The following is a 12,018-nucleotide window of genomic DNA, read 5'->3' as shown; positions in this document are numbered from 1 at the left end:
TAAATGGTCAATTTTCTGTTATTTTTTTGTACTTTACCACAATTAAAAAAAATTTTTTTAAGTCAAAGGAGGGACAAACTACTGATGCATGAAACAACTTGAATGAATCTTAAGGGGAATTATTCTGAGTGAAAAAATGTAATTCCAAAGGGCTGCATACTGTACGATCCCATTTATATAACATTCTTAAGATGACAAAATTATAGCAATGAAGAACAGATTAGCAGTTGCCAGCACCTGGGATGGTGAAGGGGAGGCAGTAGATATGGCTATAAAAGGGCAACAGGAGGGACCCCTTATGGTGACAAAAAGGTTCTGCATCTTGATTATATCAAGGTCAATACACTGGTTGTACTATAGTTTTACAAGATGTTACATTTTGGGAAAACTGGGTAAAGGGCATACAAGATGTCTGTATTATTTCTTACAATTGCATATGAATCTACAATGATCTCAAACATTTTTAAAAAGTTTAATTAAAAAAAGCCAAGTAGATAGCCTCATCCACCAGAGGGCAGACAGCAGAAGCAAGAAGAACTACAATCCTGCAGCCTATGGAACAAAAACCACATTCACAGAAAGAGAGACAAGATGGAAAGGTAGAGGGCTATGTACCAGATGAAGGAACAAGATAATATCCCAGAAAAACAACTAAATGAAGTGGAGATAGGCAACTTTCCAGAAAAAGAATTCAGAATGATAGTGAAGATGATCCAGGACCTCGGAAAAAGAATGGAGGCAAAGATCGAGAACATGCAAGAAATGTTTAACAAAGACCTAGAAGAATTAAAGAACAAACAAACAGAGATGAGCAATACAATAACTGAAATGAAAACTACACTAGAAGGCATCAATAGCAGAATAACTGAGACAGAAGAATGGATAAGTGACCTGGAAGACAGAATGGTGGAATTCACTGCTGCAGAACAGAATAAAGAAAAAAGAATGAAAAGAAATGAAGACAGCCTAAGAGACCTCTGGGACAACATTAAATGCAACAACATTCTCATTATAGGGGTCCCAGAAGGAGAAGAGAGACAGAAAGGACCCGAGAAAATATTTGAAGAGATTATAGTCGAAAACTTCCCTAACATGGGAAAGGAAACAGCCACCCAAGTCAAGGAAGTGCAGAGAGTCCCATACAGGATAAACCCAAGGAGAAACATGCTGAGACACATAGTAATCAAATTGGCAAGAATTAAAGACAAAGAAAAATTATTAAAATCAGCAAGGGAAAAACGACAAATAACATACAAGGGAACTCCCATGAGGTTAACAGCTGATTTCTCAGCAGAAACTCTACAGGCCAGAAGGGAGTGGCATGATAAGGTGATGAAAGGGAAGAACCTACAACCAAGATTACTCTACCCGGCAAGGATCTCATTCAGATTCGATGGAGAAATCAAAAGCTTTACAGACAAGCAAAAGCTAAGAGAATTCAGCACCACCAAAACCAGCTCTACAACAAATGCTAAAGGAACTTCTCTAAGTGGGAAACACAAGAGAAGAAAAGGACCTACAAAAACAAACCCAAAACAATTAAGAAAATGGTCATAGAAACATACATATTGATAATTACCTTAAACGTAAATGGATTAAATGCTCCAACCAAAAGACACAGGCTTGCTGAATGGATACAGAAACAAGACCCATATATATGCTGTCTACAAGAGACCTACTTCAGACCTAGGGATACATACAGACTGAAAGTGAGGGGATGGAAAAAGATATTCCATGCAAATGGAAATCAAAAGAAAGCTGGAGTAGCAATACTCATATCAGATAAAATAGACTTTAAAATAAAGAATGTTACAAGAGACAAGGAAGGACACTACATAATGATCAAGGGATCAATCCAAGAAGAAGATATAACAATTATAAATATATATGCACCCAACATAGGAGCACCTCAATACATAAGGCAACTGCTAACAGCTATAAAAGAGGAAATCGACAGTAACACAATAATAGTGGGGGACTTTAACACCTCACTTACACCAATGGACAGATCATCCAAAATGAAAATAAATAAGGAAACAGCAGCTTTAAATGACACAATAGACCAGATAGATTTAACTGATATTTATAAGACATTCCATCCAAAAACAGCAGATTACACTTTCTACTCAAGTGCACATGGAACATTCTCCAGGATAGATCACATCTTGGGTTACAAATCAAGCCTCAGTAAATTTAAGACAATTGAAATCATATCAAGCATCTTTTCTGACCACAACGCTATGAGATTAGAAATGAATTACAGGGAAAAAAACGTAAAAAACACAAACACATGGAGGCTAAACAATACGTTACTAAATAACCAAGAGATCATTGAAGAAATCAAAGAGGAAATCCAAAAATACCTAGAGACAAATGACAATGAAAACATGATGACCCAAAACCTATGGGAAGCAGCAAAAGCAGTTCTAAGAGGGAAGTTTATAGCTATACAAGCCTACCTCAAGAAACAAGAAAAATCTCAAACGACCTAACCTTACACCTAAAGCAATTAGAGAAAGAAGAACAAAAAAACCCCAAAGTTAGCAGAAGGAAAGAAATCATAAAGATCAGAGCAGAAATAAATGAAATAGAAACAAAGAAAACAATAGCAAAGATCAGTAAAACTAAAAGCTGGTTCTTTGAGAAGATAAACAAAATTGATAAACCATTAGCCAGACTCATCAAGAAAAACAGGGAGAGGACTCAAATCAATAAAATTAGAAATGAAAAAGGAGAAGTTACAACACCGCAGAAATACAAAGTATCCTAAGAGACTGTTACAAGCAACTCTATGCCAATAAAATGAATAACCTGGAAGAAATGGACAAATTCTTAGAAAGGTATAACCTTCCAAGACTGAACCAGGAAGAAACAGAAAATATGAACAGACCAATCACAAGTAATGAAATTGAAACTGTGATTAAAAATCTTCCAACAAACAAAAGTCCAGGACCAGATGGCTTCACAGGTGAATTCTATCAAACATTTAGAGAAGAGCTAACACCCATCCTTCTCAAACTCTTCCAAAAACTTGCAGAGGAAGGAACACTCCCAAACTCATTCTATGAGGCCACCATCACCCTGATACCAAAACCAGACAAAGATACTACAAAAAAAGAAAATTACAGACCAATATCACTGATAAATATAGATGCAAAAATCCTCAACAAAATACTAGCAAACAGAGTCCAACAACACATTAAAAGGATCATACACCATGATCAAGTGGGATTTATCCCAGGGATGCAAGGATTCTTCAATATACGCAAATCAATCAATGTGATACACCATATTAACAAACTGAAGAATAAAAACCATACGATCATCTCAATAGATGCAGAAAAAGCTTTTGACAAAATTCAGCACCCATTTATGATAAAAACTCTCCAGAAAGTGGGCATAGAGGGAACCCACCTCAACATGATGAAGGCCATATACGACAAACCCACAGCAAACATCATTCTCAATGGTGAAAAACTGAAACCATTTCCTCTAAGATCAGGAACAAGACAAGGATGTCCACTCTTGCCACCATTATTCAACATAGTTTTGGAAGTCCTAGCCACGGCAATCAGAGAAGATAAAGAAATAAAAGGAATCCAAACTGGAATAGAAGAAGTAAAACTGTCACTGTCTGCAGATGACATGATACTATAAATAGAGAATCCTAAAGATGCCACCAGAAAACTACTAGAGCTAATCAATGAATTTGGTAAAGTTGCAGGATACAAAATTAATGCACAGAAATCTCTTGCATTCCTATACACTAATGATGAAAAATCTGAAAGAGAAATTAAGGAAACACTCCCATTTACCACTGCAACAAAAAGAATAAAATACCTAGGAATAAACCTACCTAGGGAGACAAAAGACCTGTATGCAGAAAACTGTAAGACACTGATGAAAGAAATTAAAGATGATACAAACAGATGGAGAGATATACCATGTTCTTGGATTGGAAGAATCAATATTGTGAAAATGACTATGCTACCCAAAGCAATCTACAGATTCAATGCAATCCCATTCAAATTACCAATGGCATTTTTTACAGAACTAGAACAAAAAATCTTAAAATTTGTATGGAGACACAAAAGACCCCGAATAGCCAAAGCAGTCTTGAGGGAAAAAAACGGAGCTGGAGGAATCAGACTCCCTGACTTCAGACTATCCTATAAAGCTACAGTAATCAAGAAAATATGGTACTGGCACAAAAACAGAAACATAGATCAATGGAACAAGATAGAAAGCCCAGAGATAAACCCACGCACCTATGGTCAACTAATCTATGACACAGGAGTCAAGGATATACAGTGGAGAAAAGACAGCCTCTTCAATAAGTGGTGCTGGGAAAACTGGACAGCTACATGTAAAAGAATGAAATTAGAACACTCCCTAACACCATACACAAAAATAAACTCAAAATGGATTAGAGACCTAAATGTAAGACCAGACACTATAAAACTCTTAGAGGAAAACATAGGAAGAACACTCTTTGACATAAACCACAGCAAGATCTTTTTTGATCCACCTCCTAGAGTAATGGAAATAAAAACAGAAATAAACAAATGGGACCTAATGAAACTTCAAAGCTTTTGCACAGCAAAGGAAACCATAAACAAGATGAAAAGACAACCCTCAGAATGGGAGAAAATATTTGAAAAAGAATCAACGGACAAAGGATTAATCTCCAAAATATATAAACAGCTCATGCAGCTCAATATTAAAGAAACAAACAACCCAATCCAAAAATGGGCAGAAGACCTAAATAGACATTTCTCCAAAGAAGACATACAGATGGCCAAGAAGCACATGAAAAGCTGCTCAACATCACTAATTATTAGAGAAATGCAAATCAAAAGTACAATGAGGTGCCACCTCACACCAGTTAGAATGGGCGTCATCAGAAAATCTACAAACAACAAATGCTGGAGAGGGTGTGGAGAAAAGGGAACCCTCTTGCACTGTTGGTGGGAATGTAAATTGATACAGCCACTATGGAGAACAGCATGGAGGTTCCTTAAAAAACTAAAAATAAAATTACCATATGATCTAGCAATCCCACTACTGGGCATATACCCAGAGAAAACCATAATTCAAAAAGACACATGCACCCCAATGTTCAATGCAGCACTATTTACAATAGCCAGGTCATGGAAGCAACGTAAGTGCCCATCGACAGACGAATGGATAAAGAAGATGTGGTACATATATACAATGGAATATTACTCAGCCATAAAAAGGAACGAAATTGGGTCATTTGTTGAGACGTGGATGGATCTAGAGACTGTCATACAGAGTGAAGTAAGTCAGAAAGAGAAAAACAAATATCGTATATTAACGCATATATGTGGAACCTAGAAAAATGGTACAGATGAACCGGTTTGCAGGGCAGAAATTGAGACACAGATGTAGAGAACAAATGTATGGACACCAAGGGGGGAAGCGGGGGGGGGGGTGGTGGTGGTGTGATGAATTGGGAGATTGGAAATGACATGTATACACTGATGTGTATAAAATTGATGACTAATAAGAACCTGCTGTATAAAAAAATAAATAAAATAAAATTCAAAAATTTAAAAAAAAAGTGTGACACAGACACTAAGTAAGCAAATGCTGTTGGAAAAATGGCGCCCCCCAAAAAAAAAAAAAAGCCAAATGAACACGTTATTATATACTACATATAAAGAAGATACCCACTTATTCATTCAATAATACCAAGAAAATTTAAAAGTCAAATAATTTATACTGTAACCATCAGTACATCTTCTGGGTAGAAAAAAATTTTTGTTTTATTTTGAATAGCTATTGGACTGAAAGATTTGGTGGTTTTCTATGGCTGGTCCAAAATAATCAGTTTAATATGCTAAGATAAGTATACAAAATAGAAATCATGGACCTGCAGATCTGTGCTAAAGAAAATTATGTAAAACCCTAAAAGAAGCCCATTCTAAATCGTGACCAGATTTCAACTTAAGTTTACAAATTACCTGCTTTGTGCTATACACTTGTTCACATCTCATTTTAAATTGTCCAAGTAAAAAATTCAAATAGAATCAGTAGTTCACAGTCACAATTCAAAACTCTTAACAGAGTTGTTAATTAATACCTCAGAAGGTTTTTCCAGCTTTAGATGGAATTTCAGGAACTTGGTATTTTAGCATCAGAAACTCTAAAAGGTAGCTTTCTTTCTTTAAAACTTCTTGGTCTACCACACTTTAACAAGTAATTTTGTTTCCCAAGTGTCTATTTAGAGGATAGGGTCCTTGGAGGTGTGAAATGACCTGGATACCAGAATGCCCCTAACTATGGAGGGTGTGATCTGGAGGGCTTCACATCCATGCCTGTCCACCATAGGTGCTCTCAGGGATTTTGGCCAGCTTCTCCCTACCCCACCTAACCTCAGGTAGAAAGGAGGCTTCCTAACTATGTCTTCAGGCCAAGGGTTTCCTTCTCTCTTTTCCCTCCACGCTGCCCTTCCCTGACAAGTTAAGCCTCTGTGGAACAGAGAGCTCATATGCCATGAGGTGTAGGTGGCTGCCAGTCAAAAGGCCACAGGGGATGAACTGGCAGGGATTTTTTCAGCTCCAGTGTCCTTGGAATCTACCTGAAGGGCTTAGCAAAAAGGCACTGAAGACTTTTTCCTTATCTGGGCCCCTGCTTTGGGGAGTTGCAAGGATATGATTAGAGGTGACATCATAGTTTGGCAGCTCCAGCAAATCTTACATTCCTATCCACTTCCGTAATTAAAATGATTTTAATCTCTTCCTATTTTATTCACCAAAGATTTATGGGATGCTAATAACTTTTCCCCCACCCCCTATCCTCTTGCTTCTTATCCAAATTCTTACAATGTAAGGATATCAAATTAGCCACAGAGTTTGAATTAAATGCCTGTGGCTGTTTCTGCATAAAAATCCTGGGGAAATAAAGAACAACTTCCTTAGAAAGTTCCTACTTGTAGGTTTTACAAGCCCAGAGTCAGCTGGAGAGAAGAGCTCTTTCCAGGCATAGGATCAGGTTTTCCCATGGAAGTTTCTGTCTTCTGCTTATTCATATTTCACTCTGTATAAATGCTCTAAAAATAGTCAAAGGACAGAATTTTACGAATCTCTAAGTTAAATTTACATTGGTCTATTCCTCATCAATGAGCTTTGGGCCAAAGCCCAATTTCATCTCATACCCTAATGTTTTTATCTTTCCAAAGCAGTGTCTCCTGGAGTTCAAACACCTCTTTTGTCATGGTGTCTATTCTCTGCTGCATACGCTGATTCTCCTGCAGAGGAAAGGGGAAGAGAAGTAATAAAAGAGCAGAAAGAAAAGGAGGACGGGGTTAGAGGGAGGAAAACAGAACAAAAATAAAGCTGATAAAGAAACTTAACAAAAGCAGAAAGTCTATGACCAACAGGAAGGATGACATCCAGTGTCTTAGAAGGAAAGATGACATCCAGCGTCTTGGCGCCGTGTCGCTATGACAGCAAGCGAGGGGACTGGGGGCAGCTGCTCCAACCACAGCTATGAGGCAGCAAGCCAGCTGGGGCTTCTGTGTACACCCAGCTCCACACATGTACTCTTCCTCTCATACGTGCCTTTCCCCCAAACACTGGACAACTTACACTTTTAGAGAGGGAAATTCAGATTTTCTTATGAACAAATGATCCTTATCACAGACAACAAGCAGTAGTTTTGAACCCTATTTTTTTAAGAAGAACTAAAAAACTACAAGAGGGACATAGCTCAATCATTTTGAATTCCTGTTAGCAGAATCTATGATAGCAAGAACATCATAAATTACACATTTCACATCAGTTTTTAGAAAAACTAGATTTTTAGCATTTAGCAATTCTTAACTCTTCTGACTAGGCACTGATGCTCAATTTATACTCTCTTATATTTAGCAGGTTCTTTTATGCATTATTGGTAAATTATCATCTTCCACTTTCCCTACTCATACATTTCTCATCTACTTGGTTCTCCATTCTAAAGACCAAAAAAACATTATTTTGGCATAGTCAGTTATAAGTAAATGTGAAGGATGTTAACTCTAAACATAAAAAATACTTAAAACTAAGGTTTTTAAAGTTTGTACACCCAGCACCCTGGGCTTTTAAATTGGAAACCATACTGACAAATTGTAAAAATCAAGCATTAAAATAGCTCTTAAATGCAATCATCAAACTAAAAACTAGAACACTTAACCAATTCTAACATAAGTTACTGAATTTGAGAAGCAGATCCCAAAGTAGTTTTATTATTCTTTGGAAATCATATGGGGAAAAGTACATATTTTAATTAGAAAAAGAAATAACAAGTGGCTGGCATATTGACACACACAAAAGAGGACAAAAAGGGAGAAGAATTCACGTGATTTTTAACTGCCAGCAGGATACAGAGTTTGGATAATATGCTTCTTGCCATATATCGAAAAACTAAGACAACTAATTTCACATGTAATCTGATATTTTCAAAGGGTTATCTGTGTTTGCATTTAGAATTCAAAAATTCTATCTGCTTTCAGCAGGCTATGTTCAAGTCAATTATTCTCAAGAATGACAAAAAAAGTAACACAAATCCACAAAAAGAGTCACTTCTTTTCTTCTATTAAATGGTTTTTAAAGTCATTTATAGGGGGAGAGATTAAGTGAGGCAGGCCCATGGGGGAAGAGAAAAAGAGGGAGGGAAGGGGGGGTGGTTCTGAAGGACGAGGGACAGGGCTGAGTTGAGCGTGATGCATGTGGCATCTCCAGGGTTGTCAAGAGCTGGCCTTCCTGGGACTTCCCTGGTGGTCCAGTGGTAAAGAATCCGCCTTCCAATGCAGGGGACACAGGTTCGATCCCTGGTTGGGATACTAAGATCCCACATGCCCGAGGCAACTAAGCCCACGTGCCACAACTACTGAGCCCATGCACCCTGGAGCCCACGTGCCACAACTAGAGAGAGAAAACCCACGTGCCACAACTAGAGAGAAGCCCATGCGCCACAACGAAGAGCCTGTGTGCCGCAGTAAAGACCTGACGCAGCCAAAAAATAAAAAATAATTTAAAAAATGAATCAGAAATAGATTTAAAAAAAAAAAAAGCTGCCTTCCTGATATCACCACGGCATCAACACTAAGTTAACATTAGACGTGCTTGATAACCTCACCAAGAAAGTGAGCATGACCCCTTCCCAACAAACCTCACCCCATATTTATAAAAAATGACAATCTCAAGAGGAAAACCACATTTAAAGAAAAACAGAGATGCATGCAAGCTGGCAGGCACAAAAGGATGATACATGCTTTCAAAGATTTCTTGGAGTCCCACACTCCTCCTTCCCTCCTAGGATGTTGCTGTGGCCCTCAGAGCTCCTCCACCTCAGGAACCTGAGTCACAGCCCCGGGCAACCTTCACCTTTTGTCTACTACCAGGCGTCTTGACACAATTTCTTCTTTTCATTTAGCCATCTCAGAAATGCACCTACCTGAGCGACGATCAAACTTCTTATTCCCCAAGAATCATGTCCCCAAATGTAACATTCACTACATTCCAAAGAATCATGGTACTCTGTAATGTTTCCTTTTGCCCATTTCCTAAGATATCTTTAGGAAACAATATGCTTAGGAATAAAAGACAATTATAAAAGCTTCTGCTATTAAAAGGTGAAATATTTATAGGGTTCACAGTATTAATTTTTTAAGCCTGCCTTCATGTTTCACGTTTGTAAGATTTTAGGGTACAGCCAAATGTGAAGAGACAAGTTTGTTTGTGGCATTTTAACTCCCTTCCCTCCCAACACACATGCCCTCATCCAATTCAGTGCATTTTTTTCCAAAATTAAGTATTTCCACAGTTCAGGTACATACCTCAATAAGCTCATCTCTTTGTCGGAGGCCTTCTTTAAGTTCATCCATCTTATGCTGTAGCACACTACACGTATGTTTCTGCCTTTCTAACTCCTGTTATTAAACAAATGATATGGTTAACAGAAATCATGGCACATGACAGACTGGAACATCTACAATATACCATTAAGCAGCTAAGTGTGATCTCCAGAAACACACCTGCACTGCCCATGTATTGTTAACTTAGAAAAATTCTGTATTCTTTGGAAAGGCTCAGAAAATTCTCAATTTTCATCTCATACGATTATATATCTAGACAACCCAAACTAATCAATGGCAAAATTACAATGAACAATGAAATTACTTGGTAAAGTAACAGGTTATAAAATTAACATACAAAATTCAATAATCATCACAGATTAAAAATGAAACCTAGAGAGAAGATATAATAAACACAATATCAAAAAATAAAATAAATACATACATGTAAAATTACAAGATATACATAAAATAGATATGAGGAAAATTATATAAAACATTCCTGGAAGACAGAGAAGTAGGACTGAACAAATGGAAAGGCATCTTCTTGGATGAAAAGACTCAGCATCACAAAAATACCTGTTTCGCCCTAAATTAATCTATACATTTAATGCAGTCCAAATAAAAATACCATCAGGTTTTTCTCATCAGAGTAAGACAAGTTGATTATAAAGTTTATTTGGAAGAAAAACAAGAAAAAAAAAGCTAGAAAAACACAAAATGAAAACAAAGAAAGCTAACCTTACTAGATATTAAAACATATTATAAGGATTATACAATTAAAACAATGTTGTAATGGCTCATGAATACAGACCAATGGAGTAGAATACAAAATCCAGAAATAGACCCAATTACATATACAAGTACATTAAACAACAACAAAACAAAGAGAGCAGCTCAAATCAATGAGAAAAGATAGACTTTTAAATGAGTAATGTTGGTATAACTGGATATACACATGGAAAAAGAAAACTGGAACCAAACTTCGTACCATACACCAGAACAAATGCACAGAAAGAAAAGAGAGAGAGAAAGACAGGCAGAGAGAGAGAGAGAGAGAAAGAAGAAAGGAAGTAAGAACATACAGTTACTAGAGAAAAGATGAGTGAACTGCTATAACCAAGGAGCGGGTAAGAATTACCCAAAAATGACTCAAAAATCCACAAGCAAGAAGGGGAAAGGGGTAACAAATAAGACTACATAAAAATTAAAACTTTTGAATGGCAAAAAACACTATAAGCAAAGCAAAAAGACAAATGACAATAAAAAATTTTTACAATTTATATTTACTATCTTTCCATATAGAGAGCCTCTAAAATTAGAAATAAAGAGGAAAAAACCCACTATTATATAGAACAATAGGCTAAAAAAATGGACAGTTCACAGAGAAAGAAACAAATTGCTTTGAATATGAAAAGATGCCCATGCTAAGGGAAATGTAAATTAAAACTGTATTTCTCACTGAAACACCAGTAAGAGTCCAAAAACTTGACAATATACTCAGGGAAAAGTAGTGTGGAGAAGGAAACAGACCCTCTCATTTGTGGGAATGCAAAATTGTAGAACCTCTACAAAGGAGAATTTGTTATATCTAGCAGGATTACCACACCTTTTGACCTGGCAAACTCACTTTTCTGACTCCCACAGATACCAGCAAAAATACAGAAAGACCTATGCAGTACATTCGTCTTTGTAGGACTATTTTTAACAGCAAGAGACTGCAAACAACTCAAACGTCCATTAATAGGGAACTGGTGGAATAAACTATAGTACAATGGAATAAGTGTACAGTGATAAGAAAAGAACGAGGAAGCGCTCTCTATACTACAATCATCAGGTGATGAAATCCAGATGCAGAACAATATAGTATGCTTCCATTTTCTAAGAATGGAGGGATACAAATATGTGTGTGTGTGTGTGTGTATATGCGCATATATACACACAAACACACACATACATATTTTTGAATGGCAAAAAAATGTCTTCTTAAGATTAAAAAAAAATGGAAGGATAAACCATTTAATTAAAAAAATTTCCTTAGGCAGTCTACCTGAAAAAGTATTCAGAGTAATGATAGTAAAGATGATCCAAAATCTTGGAAATAGAATGGAGAAAATACAAGAAACGTTTCACAAGGACCTAGAAGAACTAAAGAGCAA

The 12,018-nt window shown here is 36.7% G+C and overlaps 1 protein-coding gene across 5 annotated transcripts in view; it reads right to left on the bottom strand.

Annotated features, from left to right (window-relative positions):
• Positions 1 to 12,018, bottom strand: part of LRRFIP2 (LRR binding FLII interacting protein 2) — a 123,027-nt gene that overhangs the window by 16,154 nt on the left and 94,855 nt on the right. For 4 of the 5 annotated variants that reach the window (XM_061196479.1, XM_061196481.1, XM_061196480.1 and 1 more), the window contains one exon: positions 9,842 to 9,934. In XM_061196479.1, the coding sequence (XP_061052462.1) occupies positions 9,842 to 9,934 (93 nt within the window). Of the gene's footprint in view, positions 1 to 7,180; positions 7,274 to 9,841; positions 9,935 to 12,018 lie in introns of all 5 variants that reach the window. The other variant, XM_061196477.1, reaches the window with a different exon arrangement.

Source organism: Eubalaena glacialis, chromosome 7 (assembly GCF_028564815.1).
Source record: "Eubalaena glacialis isolate mEubGla1 chromosome 7, mEubGla1.1.hap2.+ XY, whole genome shotgun sequence".
Lineage (NCBI taxonomy): Eukaryota > Metazoa > Chordata > Mammalia > Artiodactyla > Balaenidae > Eubalaena > Eubalaena glacialis.
Note: the sequence above shows the minus strand (reverse complement) of the source record. Positions and strands in the feature narration are given on the sequence as shown.